Source organism: Agelaius tricolor, unplaced genomic scaffold (assembly GCF_023055355.1).
Source record: "Agelaius tricolor isolate 1412-34295 unplaced genomic scaffold, bAgeTri1.0.p SCAF_2, whole genome shotgun sequence".
In the NCBI taxonomy this organism is placed as follows: Eukaryota; Metazoa; Chordata; class Aves; order Passeriformes; family Icteridae; genus Agelaius; species Agelaius tricolor.
In genome coordinates this window covers 33,708,021-33,725,499 of record NW_027269262.1, presented here as the reverse complement: position 1 = coordinate 33,725,499, position 17,479 = coordinate 33,708,021, and the positions used below count along the sequence as shown (strand labels likewise).

The following is a 17,479-nucleotide window of genomic DNA, read 5'->3' as shown; positions in this document are numbered from 1 at the left end:
ATACCAAAGTACTCTATCTTCCAGATGAAAAAAATTGGGGGAAAAACAATGGCTAAACACAGGGAAAGGAAAGCTACAAAGAAAGCTACAGAAAAAGGGAAAGGCAGCCTTCTTTTGGCCATGTTGACTATGCATGCTTGGCCAGCAGAGCTGTTTTGTGATATAAAAAACCAATCTGATTTAGAGAAACTAGGATGTTCTAAGAAAGCATTTGGGAAATAGTATTTAGAGAACCTAAAGGCGATGTTTTTCATTAGAAACCAGCCTAGTTTCACATCTAACTTCTCAAGAGTTTGGGATTTTTAATTTGTAATTTCAGGATATGCATATTGATGAGAAACTAGGCATTCTAGTAAGATTCAAAACTTGACATCTAAGATAATCTTGAGGAATAGCCTAAATGTTTCATATCTAAATGCATGCTATTTTTTGCCTTTTCAAACATTTCCGTAATTTCCATTTTTGCATTCAAAATGTTATCGTTTTACATAAAATTTTCTGTGGAAAACAAGTTCTGACTTTTAATAGTGTTTAGTTACTAGGTACGAAGGCAGGGAAAAGAAAAAAAAAACTATACTCATTCAAAAACTATTGATAAAGCAATAAAATTACTGCAGTTAATAAATAAATAAAGACGCACATGGTCCAAAATAATGAATTAGTAAGAGAAAAGTGGTTCTTCACTGTGAGATTTGCAAAGCACTAGAACAGGTTGCCCAAAGTTGTGGATGTCCCACCTCTGTAAGTGTTTAAGGCCAGGTTGGATTTGGCTTTGGGCAGCCTGGTCTAATGGGTGGCATCCTTGCCCACGGCCATGGAATTGGAACTGGATGATATTTAATGTATCTTGTGACCCAAGCCATTCTAGGGTTCTATGAAAAGTACACACAGCACCATGAGCCTTAACATTAGAAACTGTTGTGATTGTGCATAGAAGACTGTTTGGATATTTATATGTATATATTAATTACTTAGTGGCATCTAATGTTGTGGTTTATCTATTGCATTGTTGATAATGACCTTGAATGTAGAGTTGACTCATTCCTGGGCAATTTGCTATTCATAAAACAATTGTGATTAGATTCAAACTACAGGAGTTTTGCCACTTCGTGACATTCTTAATATTGAAAATGAAACCCCTAAACAAACAAAAAAAATAGAAAAAAAAGGAATAGATATTTAGGCCAGCAAAGCCTTTTATTATTTTATTTTATCTTTATTATTTTTCAAGTCTTTGCTGATTAGCCACTATCCTGCATTATACTTCAGTAAAACCAGTTAGATCAACTCTGATGGATTTAAAATATACATTTTATATCATTGTGTTCATACTAGCCAGTTACATTTTTTTTGACTTCCCATCAATAACCATACTTAGCATTCAATCCTTTTGCTGCTATTAATAAGTATTCAGCTCTTTTGTGTACAGCTTAGTGGTATATTTGGCAAACAGATACATGGTATTTTCGTGTCTCTAATAAGACTGTTTTGTTCTCACTGAAACAGTAATTGTCTCTTGGGAATACTAATAAATTCAATTATGCTCATAAAATGTTTCTAACTCAATAGTCAGAAAAATGTTATTTCTAGCATGTTTGATTAAAAAAAAATTATGTATCCCTGATTAGGATTGTGCATATTAGAATAAAATAACTACTGTCTTTATTGGAATCATGTTAGCTTAAATATACCAGGATTTTGTCAAAATGAGATCATTGTTGCTAAGAAGGAGATGGTAAGTTTCAGATGAAAATTAATTTTTAATTTTGAAGAAAATGACCTCAAATTTGTCTGCTATAATTCATTAATGCAGCTGGCAAAATGAAAAAGTTAGGAAACAGCAAAAGTCTCTGAAATTCTTATATCTGCTCATTTATATTCTTAAATGTATTATACCTCCATATCCTACTCATTTGAAAGAAAGTGATGAAAATATCAGTAATTGAAGAGCATGACCATGATGTTGTACAATTGATCAGCAATTCTCCCACGCTGGAAGTTTCTAAAGTTGTGTTTGCCCAGAAGCTGAAGAAAACCACCCTTCTGTCAGAACCCACCAAACAGGCAGAAAAATCTCTCTTCAGTAGACAAGAACTTGCATTCAAATGCCTGTTCCTAAATAGACCCAAAACCTGAAAAAATTCTTTCTTTTTTCTTAAATGGTTAGTTCATTACAAAATTCTTGATGTCTTCAATTATTTCAGCGTATACATTCAATTACCCACTTATATGTCTTGGTTCCCTTTTTTATGAATAAGATGAGTTGACTATTTGAATATGTCCTAAAAATATTTTGTTTTTTATAATTCAAAGACAACATGCAAGTGTCGAAGGAAATTATATCATTTGGTATACAACAATTAAGTATTCCTACACAGATAGTAAAATGGAATTTCCTATGTCAGTTCTCTTTTTAGGTGCTACACTATTTTGGTTTAGGGTCTATTTTTAAAAACATCATTTAGGAATTTTTTCTTTTTACAAATTACCTGATAGAAGCTCTTATAGGTGCATTAATTGTGATAATAATAATAAAAAACCCTAGAAAAAATTTATCTGGTGGATTGCACAGCTGATAAACAGTAAACACTGGAAGTATCTCCACAAAGAAAGAGATCTTGACTTGCAGACTTGAAACAGTTATGATTGTTATTAAAAAAAAAACCCTACCTTCATCAAATATTAAACTTTAAACAAATATTGTAAGTTTCAGCTTAAGAGTCATTGCATCTATGAACAAGATGTTTCTTACATCTCGTAGGAGCATTACTTTTATTTTCCTTTGGCAGTAAAACCCCTCTGTTTTTAACCTATCCATAAGGTGCACCATAAGGTGCTAAACTCCTTTTCTTTTTTCAAGGAAGACAATTCTTCTGCCAGATAATAAGCACAGATAGGTTAACAATCTTATGTAACATTACTTTGAATTCAATTCTATTTCCTCTCAACCTTGAGCTTTTGCTGGGTAGTCTATATTTGCTGCTATTTGATATCTTCACACAAATCTATCTGAGTCTTTCCCATCATCTCATTATGGGAACGGTGAAATGGTTACTAATTTTGAATCTGTGTAACAGACATAAAAGTTACCTGATATATCATTCATTATTAATAAAAGAAGCCATCTTATTGTGAACAATGGGGGAAATTAAGGGAAATTAGTAAGTGGTGAAAGTACCAGAAACACCCTGAATAAAGAAGTAAAACCCTCTGTTTATATATTCTAAGAATGAAGCTTACAAATAAACCCAACATTTTAGGTATTGCTAACTTTCAGGTAAACAATATTATTTTAATTAATTTAAAATATTTTGTTTTAATATAATTACAATTCTATACAAAATCATAAAATAAGGTTATCTTGGAAAACTAACTGAATTCATGAAAAGTTAAAACTTTAATTTTTCAAGAAGTTCCATTATTTTCCTTTATTTGACCACCACTGCCTATGCATTCAGAAGACCACACAGTGACAATCCAGCACGGAATGCCTGGGAAGGTCTTGCAAGTGGATCAAGCAAGTGATGCATTTTACTGCTTTGTTAAATTGAAAGAAAAAAATATAACCACCTGAACTGAATACACTACACACTCTGTTTTTTCACGTTGCAGCTTTGTTAATGCTATTTTAATCCAGTTTGCCAATCTCAAGTGAAAAAAGAAGACGGGATTAAAGACTCAGAGTGAAGAATAAAAAAAACAAGTATCAGCACAAACGACCTTCATGTGTTGTGTTAAAGGCTTCAAAGTTCTTATCACTTCTCTAGATGACTTTTTTGTTTGAAATTTTGTTTCTTGTTTTTGTTTTAACAATGGCATAGTGAAACTGCTTGGTTAAGAACTCCCTCAGTTAGTAAAACATTTAAATTATACTTCTGCAGAGGAATCACTCAGGTTTAAGATTCTTGAAAACATACTTTTCCCCACCTCAAGATGTTGATTTTTTCAAAATAAAACTTGCAAATCTTTCTTTTGTAGGACTTGACACTCTGCTCTCCAGCTTTGTTTATGAGATTGGACTGATTCACTTAAGGAATATCAACAATGAGCCAGTTCTACACACACCTGGGTAGAAGCTGCAGTGCCCACAGGGGTAGGCTGCAGCTGAACATCACTGCTGAGCAGCTTGGTGGCATCTCAGTACTAGATTTAGGTATTAAACAAATGCGAAAAGAAACCATGCTGTGCATTTAGCCCTGGAGAGCACAATTGTCTTTAAGTGGACAATTGCATTGATTTCTGTGGAGTATGCAGGAGTTGGAAATTAAGCACCTTCTATTTTTCTTGTAAAACTGGGGACATAATGGATAATTATGATGAATAAATATGTGTCATCTCAACAAATTTTCACTGGGTTATGGCTCTGCTTCTATTAATGATGGCAAAATTGATTGTGTGAACACAAGCAGACCCCAAAGAATGAGTTCATCCCTTTGAATTATACTTTTCTCATTTATATCAGACATTTTGGACAAATTTTTATGACTTTTAGCTCTTTTTTTTAGAATTTGTGTGGCACTAGCAGAGATTCCTGTAAAACATAAGTGGCAATAATGTTAGAGAATTGAATCCTGCTGTTTTCACATAAATTAAATACAGAGGTTCATTCCATGCTGTGAGATCTCCTGTAGTGATTTCTTAATATCCTTTAGATCATTTTTCAGAGTTAATCTATGGGTAGTGTAAAAGATGTTATCATTTCTCCTGTTTCTATAAGGAGGCTTTAAAAAATGTCTGCTGTTTCTACTGAAGGAGAGGAAAACATTCTAAAAATATTACCTTAATAAATCTCTGGCAAGGTTGTGGTGTATTTGCTTCAGTATATGACATAACTTTTTCTAGGATCTATTCAGCCTTATAACTTTTGTCTGTACTCTTTTATCTTTACCCTCAAGAAAATGTCATTTACTAAAATAGAAGCTGATCAGGCTCATGTTAAACTCAGTAACAGAGCTACTGTTGAATTAAATAGGAGTGAGATCAGTCTCAGACTGAACGACAGTGAGAACAATTATGGAAGTGATTATACAGAAATGGAAGATTAAAATTAACAGCTAAACAATTAAGTAGGAAATAAACTGAAGAATACACACAAAATTAAAAAGGCCAGATGAAAAACACAAACAAAGGCTCTGGTTTCCGGAGACAAAGAAATAGATTAGAGGTCTAAATCCTTTTGCAGTTCAATAGAAGTTGAGTGTCTGTCTGTTGGATTTTCTTTTAAATTCCTGGCCAAAACTAAACAATTTGAGCAAAAGGATTAGGCAAATATAAAGTTTAAAGACAGGAAATATCCCCTCCCAGATAAAAAATAATAACCCTACAACAAACCAATACAAAACCCGGAGTTTTGGGGAATGCCTGAAGAGCATAAAGGGCATGAATAAGACCATATCATCAACTACTATCCAAATATCAAAGCCACACGCTATTTGGTAGTACAGGGTCTAGTCCAAGAGCCTCTTCCCCAGAGAGGAAACCACAGCTTTAGTGGTGGTGCTGCCTACATGTTTTTCTTTTAGTCTGTTGCCTCAAAATTGGTTAAACAGAGGAAATGCAAAGCGACAAGTGAAGACAAAGCAGAAATAAATAAAAAGACAGATGGCTCATACATCTTCTCCCTCTCTCTCCCTGCTTTACTATTAGAGGCAAGTCCCTCCTTTTAGACCTGCACTCAGCCAGCTTTTGGAGTTTTAGCAAATTGCCCACCGTCCCCCTCACCCTGCAGCCTGCTTCCATCCCTAGGAACCCAATCCACAACAGCTCACAAGGGTCTTTTCCTCCTTGTTCCTCACTACAGTCTATAAGTCTCTGTTTGATGTGTTTTTCAGGATGTCTCTCCACTCTAATATTACATGGCAATCCCCACCCTACAGAGGTTCAGGGCTTCCCTAGAAAGGGTGAAATGTGGACCATGGAGTTCCACCTTGCCTAGCTGTTCTCTCAGCATGGCAGATATAACAATATTAAATAAGAAACAGTAAAAAAAGAAAAACCCCTGCCTTTCACCTTGTTGCAAGGCACAGAGTCAAAAGTGTTCATGACCCTTAATTAAGAATGATACTGGTTGAAAATGCTAAGTGCATCTGAATATCTGGATACATTTAAAGGTCACATTTTAAAATGCACCTTTGAGAAGATATAAGGTCTATAACATCTACTGTTGCCATGAATGCACATGTCCTCAGGATGTTTTTCTGAGAAAAACACAAATTCTGGGTAGTCACACACACACTGTAGTAGTGAGCTGGACTTTGTCAGTGGTCTGTACTCCTCTCTTTCTGTCTCTCCATCCCACCCCACTGTTTGGTTTCTTCTTTCTGTGCAAAGAGCATTTCCAAAAGTCCACACCATGGCTGAGAGCAACTAACTGAAATCTAAGAAGAGCCTGAGCACAGCCTGCAGTGTGCAAAAACCTTCATGCCTTTTTTTTTTTTTTACTTTATCCAAGCCAAAACACTGACTAGGCTCAGTAAGATCACCTGAAATCACAGAATCGCTGTCTAGCTTTGGCAATTCATATAAACGATGCTAACAAGTGAGATGAACAAGACAAAGCATGCTTTATTTTAGTGCCTATACAAATTACAAGACTTAAATCCTCTTATATTTTATGTGACACCCTTTCAGAATACTTTGGATTGTAAAGGATATTGAAAGGCAGTTTCTATCTGCAGAATAGGTATCTCCTGTCAAATGTGAACCCTATACTCAATTATTCAAGACCCAAGCACTGCAATGACCCAGTGCAGCACATTTCCCAGGAGAAAGTCCTGCTACACATCAGAACTACCAAGACTGAGGAGAAGAGCTGTTTACTCTACTACTACCTAATGAACCAGGCCTTTTTTTGTGGAACTATGGGTGAGAGCAACGTGGATTACTTTAAACATCTTCAGCCCCTACTTAATAATTAGATTTACTTATTTGAGGAAAATGCATAACAGAGAAGACAATGGTTGTCCTCAGGACCATAGTAGTCTTTTATTCAATAGCAGTTCCAACTTGGAAAGACATTACTCATCTTAAATGTAAATCATGAAATTCTCAGTGGAGTGTATTACAGAAGTCTAAACGTTATGATCTTATCTAATATTCTCACTACTTTAAGTATCTCTATTTAGTATGTCACTTTAAACTCTATTCATAGGATATGTCACTAGCATTGCTAATTTTGAGTCTCTCTCTTCCATATAATGACTGCTTTCAAATATTCTTCCACTTGCTTGCATTTTTCCAGTTGGCATCACATCTCATTTCACACCCTTACTTCCAACTTCTTTTTATTTTTTTTTGCTATGATACCACGGTGGTTCTGAGATTAAAAATAAAGATAAATCATTCTCTTTCTCTCTCTCTCTCTAAAATACTTTGTACTCTGGCATACATATAGACGTAATGAAATATTGTATTTCTTCTTCTTTTTCTGTGCAACCAATAAAGTTGCTATTAAGTAAGACATTATCTAATGCTTCAGTAATACACTGACCACCTTCTCAGAACTCGCTGCTCTGGATCATTTTAATTCCATGTAATTTGAGTTATAAAATATGATACCTAATCTTTAATTCTGACACGGAACTAAATTATATTACATTTGCTATTATGAGTTTTTACTGTGAAAACACAGAATTATTATATATTTAATTATATTTGATTAGCTTTCCATAGAAAACAGGCATACCAAGATAAAAATGAGTGTGTTTGGGAACCAATTATCCACTCTATCACTCTGTTACAGAGTCCACATTTTATAATTTTAAAGACTAATATAATACTCTTATTCAGCAAATTATTTTACTGTATGTTTAAAGTTCTTACTGACTCTTAACTACACATAACACTTGTTTCTATGTTTCAGCATAATAACTTATAGACCACCTCCTCCTACACCCAGTGCCTCACAGAGTGGAAAATGGTAGTACAACTTAGCAAATAAATCCTTTGAACCTTTCAGGTTTTACTGGTGTAATTTTGGGTCATGTGTCAGTGTCCTTGGAATATTACAGCATTAGGCATGAGCCATACATAGGCATAAATTGTTGAAAAGTAAAAAAAGAGCTGATGTAGCAAAGCATTTCACCCTCCAAACAGCACTACAAACAACATGTGATAGAGGAAACAAATCCAACAGAGTTGAATGTAATACCTACAATTTGGAAACAATATTTCCTGAATTTGTGAGGACAGAATGATAGAATGGCCTGGATTGTAAAACCCCTTACAGACCACCTATTTGCAATCCCCTTGCTGTGGTAGGACCACCTTAGTCAACACAGAAGTTTTAAGAATCTCCTATAAGTTTGCCAAAAATTGCCAGAATATTAAACAGAGACCATATATAACGTATCCAATTAAGCACACTGGCTATTGTGTATATACTGCTACTCTGCTGAGACCTCATCACTTCTGAAATACAGATGACAATGAGGGTGATTACTTGGTTTAGACAGGGGTTAATACTAACAACAGCTTCATAGCTTTGCATGTGCTTATAAAACTTGAATGAAAACTTTTACTTCCCTTCCAAAATAATATCTCTTTTCATTGACATATGGCTCTTCTCTGTGTCTGAGATACAGTTGTTACACCCTTATGACTTGCCTCAATGGCTTTTTATGAGTGTTCTCAATTGTAACTGCTTTTTTTAGAGACTCAGCCACAGTCTGAAATAAAATGGGAATTTTAAACCAATCTCTCATGGCTAGAATGAGTAAACAAAATCATGCATTTCAAGTGAGATGGATGATGAAGAGAGATTTGTCCTGACCTGATCCTATAAGCACTTGTGTCTGAAGGCAGACCTAATGAAACCACTAAGCATATTGCCCACATGGGAATAGGGATGTTCACGAAGCCAAATGTATATTCTGTAGCCAGCACTTGGTGGACGTTTTGAGGAGAGGAGGAGAGAGACAAGAGTTATTCAACAGGTAAGTGTGTTTGCCTCCTATATTTATGAATTTCCCAGCACTAATTCAGAGTTTTCTAGATACAATAAAAGTGCATTGCCACAGTGAATGGTAGCCATGGAGAGATGATATCTAGGAGAAACATAAGCTATCCCATTTAAAAGAATATAATTGGAGGAAAAATTTTAAAAGAATTGTTTTAATGAGTAAGATGTTGGAAAAACCTTCCTAATGGTTGGCTAGTGAAGGATTTGCTGCATCTATGACTGTAGTATTAATTGCTGACAGAGCTGGGGCTCATAAGATACATCAGTAGCCATGCACAGGAAAACACAATCAGAAATGCTTCTGTACTGGACTGAAAACCTGGAAAGCCAAGACTGAGAAGAAATCTCAGACTCTGCTCTGTTTATACAGCATTTCACTATGTAAAAAAGAAAAAAACAAATCTCTGCTTAAGGCATAAGGTGATATTTCTTAATCAAAGTTTGGCTACGGGACACAGCATTCTCCTCCACCCCTTTCTTTTACTAAGTCAAGTCAAGTAAGTGTTTCACTCAAGTGAAGATCTACCCCTCTATGGCAGCCACACAGACCTAATATAATGCTACAGATACAAATTGAAATAAAAGGAAGAGATACATAGGATTTGACAAAATTAGCAGCCCACAGTTAAATTTTGTTGCATTTAGAAAATGAGACCAGTGATTACATTTTGAGAGGCAGATTAGAGAAAAATCACAAGAAATGTTCTAGCTCAGAGGCACAGGATTTTAGACATTGGTTCATTTTTCAGAGTTAAGGCTGAGCTGTTTCACATGTAAAATAGGACTCAAATTTAGTCTTATATAGCTACATTTGGTTGGAAATCTGTTTCCTAGAACAGCTAGATGCTGATAAGTACCTCTGGTTCCCACTTTCCTTCTGTTCAGCAGCGCATGGCTGCTTCCAGAGAAGGGCTGTAGCCCAGTCATACAATGGCCTGCAGCCTGGCAGGGAACTCAGGAGCTCTGGATACAAGCCCCTCAAGACAGATCAGACATCAAGACTAAAAATTGCATCCCATGCCACTAGATCCTTCTGCAATGGAGGATGAGAAAAGAATGGGGATTGACAGCAACAGTGAATTCCTAATGACACTTCTGCTCCATCAGAAGTTATTTCACAAAAAAGGACATAATTCCTGGATAAAAAATGGATTATGTCATCTTCCACTTCCTATTGGCTCCATTGTATTCACAAAATTATAGAGTAGTTTGTGAGAGGTGAGCAGGATCATCCTTTTCAAATCTTTAAAGCATCTCTTTCTACTAGCTGTAATGAGAATTAGAGTTCTAGTTGTAGGAAGATTGGATATTCTTTCCTTCTCTTTTCCTAAAGTATTCCTAAAGTCTCCTTTCCTAAAGCTCCTAAAGTTTAAGTGTCTGAAATACAGCTGTGTCCAGGTCCAGATAAGGAAGGCAAGACTTCCCCTGTACGTTCACCCATAGTATGTCTTCTAGTCCACCTTGGCATGCGCCATGGAATCTCCAGTGTTTTGAAATGGTCTAACTAAAAAGATCACATGGTGTTTCACTTCTATAAGGATTCTAGTCAGTATGGAGGGCTTCAGTTGACGTATTGGGATTTATTTGCATCAACTAGCTTTTTAGGTATCCAACTTTCATGTTTTGAATTTTCCTCTTGAAGTAAAATTCTTCTCTTGCCAACCATGACATCAGAAATTCAGACTCCTAAAAACAACAGGTGCTGTGAACTGCAACTTTCTAGAGACATGAAGAAGAATCAAAATGATAGTGACGGTAACTCCTGAGTAAGTGTGATAATTTTAGGCAAAAGGTCAAACAGAGTCAGAATTTTTTGAGAAGATATTGGACAAATTTAAATGCTGTTTTGTACTGCTTCTAGAAGGAGTATCCTATCCCTTTCTTTGAAAAGACATCTGTAAGTCAGAATAACTGCATATTACATCAAAAAATTATGAGAAATTTCTAGGTGGACATATTTGATTTGGTTTCAGAGTTGCTTGTTTTGATTTAACTAGAATGTATTCTATATGGATCTAGGCTTGTGAGAATTTATAGAATAGCATGAAAATAGCAGCAGAAATCTTTGGAGAATTGGCCAAAGAGACTGACTCAAGAGATCTAGAGAAGTAGCAGCCATGTAGTTTAAAATAATATGGAATGTATAAAGAAGTAGCTTTACAGGTATTACAAGTTGTCCTGCTACAAACACAAAAATCTTCTTTAGTAAGTCATCTTTCTAGATATGATTTCAAAACAAGAATATACATCTACTCTTTCAGTCTGAGGTTAAATCCCAATGCATTTGAGATTTTCTATAATAAACAATAACAAATTTTCTATATATAAAAAAAACCAATTTTCTAGATATAAACAATAGTAACAACAACAATTAGAACAAAAACAACAACCACCACCACCACCATAATGAAGCTTTGTACATGTTTTAGAATTTGGTCCCAGATAATATCGTAGGAAAGAGCTATGAGAATCAGTGATTTAACGGAATGACACATCCAATTACTGAACTTTTCCGTTTGCATTTTCTGTTTCCTGTAAGACTGAATCCAACAAGAATTGAACTAGAATATATGGAATTACTTACTGTGCAAAGTGTCTCAAATGTCTTTTCGGAGACGAAAGATCCATCAAGACCAAAAAGAAAAATAGATGCATAAGAAAGCATCCCTCCAAGGATAATAAGGTTGTTCATGTAGGGACTGGACATCTTTATAAGTCTATGGACAAAAGGTGATAGTGCATTAAAGAGGAAGATATTACTGCTAGGCTACTAGAGCAATAAAGAGCTTTTTGTAACCAGGTAAAGAGATAACTCTTCTAGAATTCAATGAAATCCAAAGGCATGCACAGTATTTGCTGTTTTATACAGTTTAGCATTGTTTCAGGTTTTTGAATGCTTAGTAAAAAGACCTCCCCTTTTACTGATGGATTAATTAGCTAGGGTTAATGTTATTAGCAGACAGTCAAACATTAAATAGTAAATTACACTTTTCAGACAGTATTAAAGAATTTAAATACAGTCTGTTTCAATGTGAATATATTACCCAGTGATTTCAATTAAATAGTTCTAAAATACTACTTTTCCACAGTTTCACATTTTCCTTACATGTATGTGTAGATAGATACATTTACATGACTGGTTCTACAAACACGGCATTAAATACGAAAGAATTTGTGATAGAAGTAACATGAATGTCTTACTTCTGATTTCTGTTTTTGATGTTAAAGAACAAGAAAGCACTGGCCATGATCATTCCTAGGATTGTGAGGGCAGAGAGGATGCTGTAGAGAGGCAGGGAGATTTTGCGCAGCTCCTCTTGTATAATTGTTTTGTCCTTCGGAGGCTCGACTCCTAGAATTGCATGAAGAAAAAAAAGGCTAAAGCTCAACCAGATGTAGAATTCCTGCAAGAAACTTTGCCTCACCTTGAATTAGCACACTTAGCAACTTGAACCACATCAGTAGCTGATGAAATCATTGACTTTGACAGACATATGTTAGTCACATTGATTGACACGAAGATTTGCATTTCAGGGGCAGGTAAATATCCTCTTTGGAAGAAGAGACACAACCATACCCCAGTGCAGAACCCCATACATGCTAACTAGCCTCATTTTAAAGTAAATAAACTTTAAAATGCGTACTTTGAGTGTAAATTTTACCAGGAGGTTATGCTTTTCTGAAACAATTGACAGAGCAATGAGTAGAAAACAGAAAGCATCATTTCTGTGCCCACTGTTGTTGCCAGAGCAAATTCTAACAGCCTGTCTGGAGATAAGCCTTAGTGTAGCATCACTTGGACAGGGATTGATAGCCCTGGCGCTAAAATGTGGTCCTGGGCTGTGGGCATGGTGGGGGAAGCTCTGGGAGGAGGGAAGGGAGAGTTGTTGGTGCCCTCAGGATGCTATAGAAGGGAGCAATATGGGAAAATGGATAGCAAAAGTTTTATAGGGACAGATCCACTTTGCAGATGTGGATTTGAATGTCTGAACTTAAAAACTGTGTTTAAAGCTGTGTAATTCATTGACAGTCAGCTCCAACTAATTAAAGGCTTCTTGGTTTAATGAGGAGAATCACTTTCTGACAACTGCAATAAAGCTCTGCATCTCTGACTTCCCACACTCCATTTCACCTGCTTACTAATTTTTTCCTTGGTGCAGGAGATTGGCAAAAGGCCTTTTGCATCACTGTCTTCCTTCAGAAACAGATCTGTGTGCTCTACAGTTCCTGAGCCTGTTCTTTTGCATCGTCTCTCCGATGGGGCTGCAGGGCCCACAGGGCTGAGCAGCTCCTTTCACAGCACGGCTGCAGAAGTGGAACTGTGAGCACCTGACTAGCAGCTGCCATGGCTATATTGTACATCCACTCCTCTGTCTTGCACCTAAAAGAACACTCAAGGATTTACACAATAAAATAGTTTTACCTTTAAGAGTTAAGTTGAAATCATTCAGACCATGGAAACTTGCTATCCTTTGGCCTTTATGCCCAACTTTTCAGAAAAAAAAATCCTTTAGATGCTTACAAAAAAGGGACAGTGAAGGGTCCATTTGTTGATTTAATATTGGAGAAAAGTACCTGAGATTTTCCTCTCTTCCTCTACATTGCATGTATTTACAGTCCATGGAAATTCATAAAATTAGACAAGTAACATGCAAAAAGACCAATAAAATACATGCCTGATTTAAAAGAACTAACACTAAAAAAATAAAGCTTCACCCTATTCTTTCTACACTCTACAGAGTATGTTGATGGTTTGTATTTATTAAATATAAACACACAGTGAGTGAACAAAATTTATATACTTGTTGTGCACTAGCCATTCAATCCTGTTGGTGTGGAATTTTGTGCAATGGTTTAAACAGGAACATTTTTACTACTCTCTATTTTAAATACTTAAAGCTACTAGGCTTCCACTGACTGGAAGTCAGTGTCCCCCACATTGAATATCCCACTGTCTCAATGAAAAGCTAAGATGAGTCAAAGGAAAAGATTCACTGTGAGTCACATAATACATCTTAAGAATACCATAAGACAGGTTATGGGTGGAAAGACCACCTTCAGATGTGGTCAGAAGACTTAGCAGTCTTGTCCTGAAAAAGGACTGTACAGAGACTTTTCCCCATCATGTACTGTCTGTAAAGGCAAAAAGTTATGAACAAATGATGTCTCCTGTAACTTGATTCATACTACATATATTCTCTGGAAATTAATGGACTGAATCAATATTAAACCACATCATTAGTTCTTCCTTGCAGCAAAAATAATCTGCTGCTTCCAGACTTTGGCAACTGGGACAAATTCTGCACTCTTCATTTCCAAAGCCTCATTCCCCAGAGACATGAGAGAAGTTTGTGTATCTGTGCTCTTTTAAGTCCAGCAAGGAAGATCAAAAGGAAGGATGGACAGCTCCAGCAGATGGACAAGTAGTCATGAATTAGATCACTGCAGTGAAACTCCACCTGTGCTCATGCAAACCTTGGGTGTTGGGGCGTTGGAGAAAGGTATAGTAGAGTACAACAGTACAACAGCTTGATGATCATCCACCTCACCAATCCCAGGGGAAAACCACACAGAACTCACAAAGCCAACTTCACTTTCTCTCACTGAACTGCACCATAGCAGAGTTTAAGATTAAATCTTAAAATTTAGCTTTGAAAAGAAGGTATATGCCTATATTCAACAGGGGACACCCTTAAAACTCATTTCAGCTCACACCTGGATGCCATGACCACAGGCTCTTAAAACCATGGGTACGCTTGCACTCCAGCTGCTTGAGGGCCAAGCAAGTCCCCGGGTTATATTGGAGCAGCATGGGTTAAAAAATGGCAGGAAGCTACAGCAAGAAATGCTATATGCCTGCTGTGGATCTTCAGAGTGCTGCTGGCCTGAAAACCCTCTCTGGCCCTGTTTCCCATGGGCCATCTTAAAGCGAGCCTCAGCATTTTGAAAACCTATTTTCTAACGACCTAACAGACACCTCCCAAAGAAAACAACTACCTCCTTCTTGCATCTGCAAACACAGAACATGAGAACATCCCTCAGGTGAGATTACCTGGGGGAGTGGGAAATGAGGATGAAATAGAACATTATTTTTTGGTAAAGAACCTGCTTCTTGAAATATTAAAGAACATTGGTGTACACATATAACTTGATTTTGCCCTATCATTGGAATACAAACCAAGTATACAATATCAAAACACTGCAATTTTCTGTTCAGAATTCTATTTTTTAAAGCATGTTTTCTCTTTTACTTTCTACACTGTCACACATTTGATATTAAAAATCCTAAACCAGTTTTTTAAGAGCACATAGTCTTACAAACTACATACAGCTATCTGTATCCCTCCTGTATCTCTTTCCAGTTTTGTCTCCTACCTTGGAACCTGATGCTGTTGTTGATTATTACCAATGTGTCATCCACAGCATTGTATTCTCCCACCTTTACTTCTTTTTGTTCTGCAGAGAAACAAACAAGAGTGATTGTTTATGGCAGTTCACATGCTCTCAACTATTTAACTGATTTTTTCTTTTTTGACAGTGTGTCAAAAGGAAAAGAAATATGAAAGAATAAGGCATGAATAATTAAATCAGAATGCCAGACAGCTAACATCATTAAAAGAAACATTTCTGGTATTTGAAAGAAATGTAAAGCATTTTTAAGAACTCATTTACATAATCAGGAAATTTCTATTGGACACAGTCATCTCCAGCTTAAAGATCACAGAGTTTCTTACTGGCTTACACTATGCAGGACATTTTTACTGGGAGAACACACACAGCTAAATCACATATTCCCCTCCCATTTAAACAACTAGGACATCTTTCTCTGTGAAGTATTTCCCAGGAGAGTCATGGTGGCATGCTCCAGCCAGTGTAGAGCAGACTGGCCAGTTAGCAGATATGCTGGGAATCAAATCTCTTACTCTGAGTGAGAATTAGCAACTCATTAGTGCCCTGACTGCAAAACACACTCTGTTATATAATTAAAGCCAACACCAACTTCAGTTTAAATTTTACAGTTAGTCTCATCTGGTATTTTGGGACTGTTGTCACATCTATGGTCTTCTTGTACCTGACAGAATAGAGTATGCAGATAGAATAAGTTATTTGTTTGCTGCCTTGGCCACTGTACCTGGGTCTCTGACATGCATTTATCCAACACTTTTGATAACATCTGGCATCAATTATTTTCTGCTATTTTTGTTGAGCTTTTGGTATGGTTTTGAAGTGCAAGAGCTTACTGAATTATCATTTTTACACTAAAACTTTTACATTTTGATGAGACTTACAAACCCCAGGCTAAAGATTTAACCACTGGCTAAAGATTTCTTTGAAGAGCTGGCTCAGCAGAGACAAAAATTTCCTTTCAGGCCTCTCTGTCTGGGCATGCACAACCCAATTCACATTTAAATTCCAAGCTCATGACCCTATTTGTGACACTGATTTTGGGAGCTGATGATCTCAAACTAGATGGCAAATTTGGAAAGACTATTTCACCCAACAGCTCCACATTAACCTTTTCTCCTCTCTCACTCAAAATTATTTTGCCTGTTCAGCTCTGCTGAATAGAGCATCTAGTTCCATTTTAGTAAAATCTACAGTCTGACTAATACTAATCTGAGAGCTCACAGGAGGCAAAAATTTCCCTAACACAAACTACTATTTTTATTGTTATGTTGCTATATCTGTTGTTATATTTTTTAAATTATCTACAAGAAATTGTAGGCTGAGCTGCAGATCTGACAGACAGTCCTATGCTTTTACTGCACACTCATCAAGAGCTAGAGTTTGCAGTTATTTGTCTTTCCCATGAGTATGATCCACTTGGATGGACCTAAGACAAGTTTGCTGATGTCCAGCAGCAGTTGCACAAAGCCTATCCACATGGCATCACATACTTAAGAAGTGAAGATAAGTTTATAATTTCTGTCACAGACTGAACATTCACTGTGAAATAGATACACTAATCAATTATTGACAAAAAAAATATTCCCACTAGTCATCTAAAAGTTAAAATGGTTGATGTGAAAACCAGAACCAATCTACTTCCATTTGTATTTGTAGAATGACAGCTGTTACCTGTAGATCTAAAACATCAAAACACAACCTAGAGAGAAGAGAGAAAAACATCAGATGCATATTGATATAGGGTGGGCATATTAGATACCAACCAGATAGTCCACAGCATCTCCTGACAGCAAAGGGGATGACGCACACCTTGGTGTTGGTCAAGCCCCAGCTTCAGAGCAACAGGCTAAAGCCTCATAGCTCTGATGAGCATAGAAGTGAAATGAGTAATTGCTCTGCAACCATTTGTATGGAGAGTGTACTGGGACTAGATGAGATGTGGGAAGCACATAACAGGTGGAGAAACATGTACGAAAACCCAGTGTAAATCTGTGGTCTGATTACAGCACTGAAATTAAGGAAGTGTTTCTGTGATTATTTCGTGTGACAGATGATGCCATTTCTTTTCAACACTTATAAATTCTTACATGGTTTCCTTCACAGGTGAAGTAA

General features: G+C 36.3%; 1 protein-coding gene across 2 annotated transcripts in view; it reads right to left on the bottom strand.

Annotated features, from left to right (window-relative positions):
- GABBR2 (gamma-aminobutyric acid type B receptor subunit 2) overlaps positions 1-17,479 on the bottom strand; it is a 459,095-nt gene that overhangs the window by 144,958 nt on the left and 296,658 nt on the right. For both annotated transcript variants that reach the window (XM_071455578.1, XM_071455586.1), the window contains exons 10-12: positions 15,335-15,415; positions 12,161-12,311; positions 11,544-11,676 (exon numbers count right to left, since the gene is read on the bottom strand). In XM_071455578.1, coding sequence (XP_071311679.1) covers positions 11,544-11,676; positions 12,161-12,311; positions 15,335-15,415 — 365 coding nt within the window. The remainder of the gene's footprint in view (positions 1-11,543; positions 11,677-12,160; positions 12,312-15,334; positions 15,416-17,479) is intronic.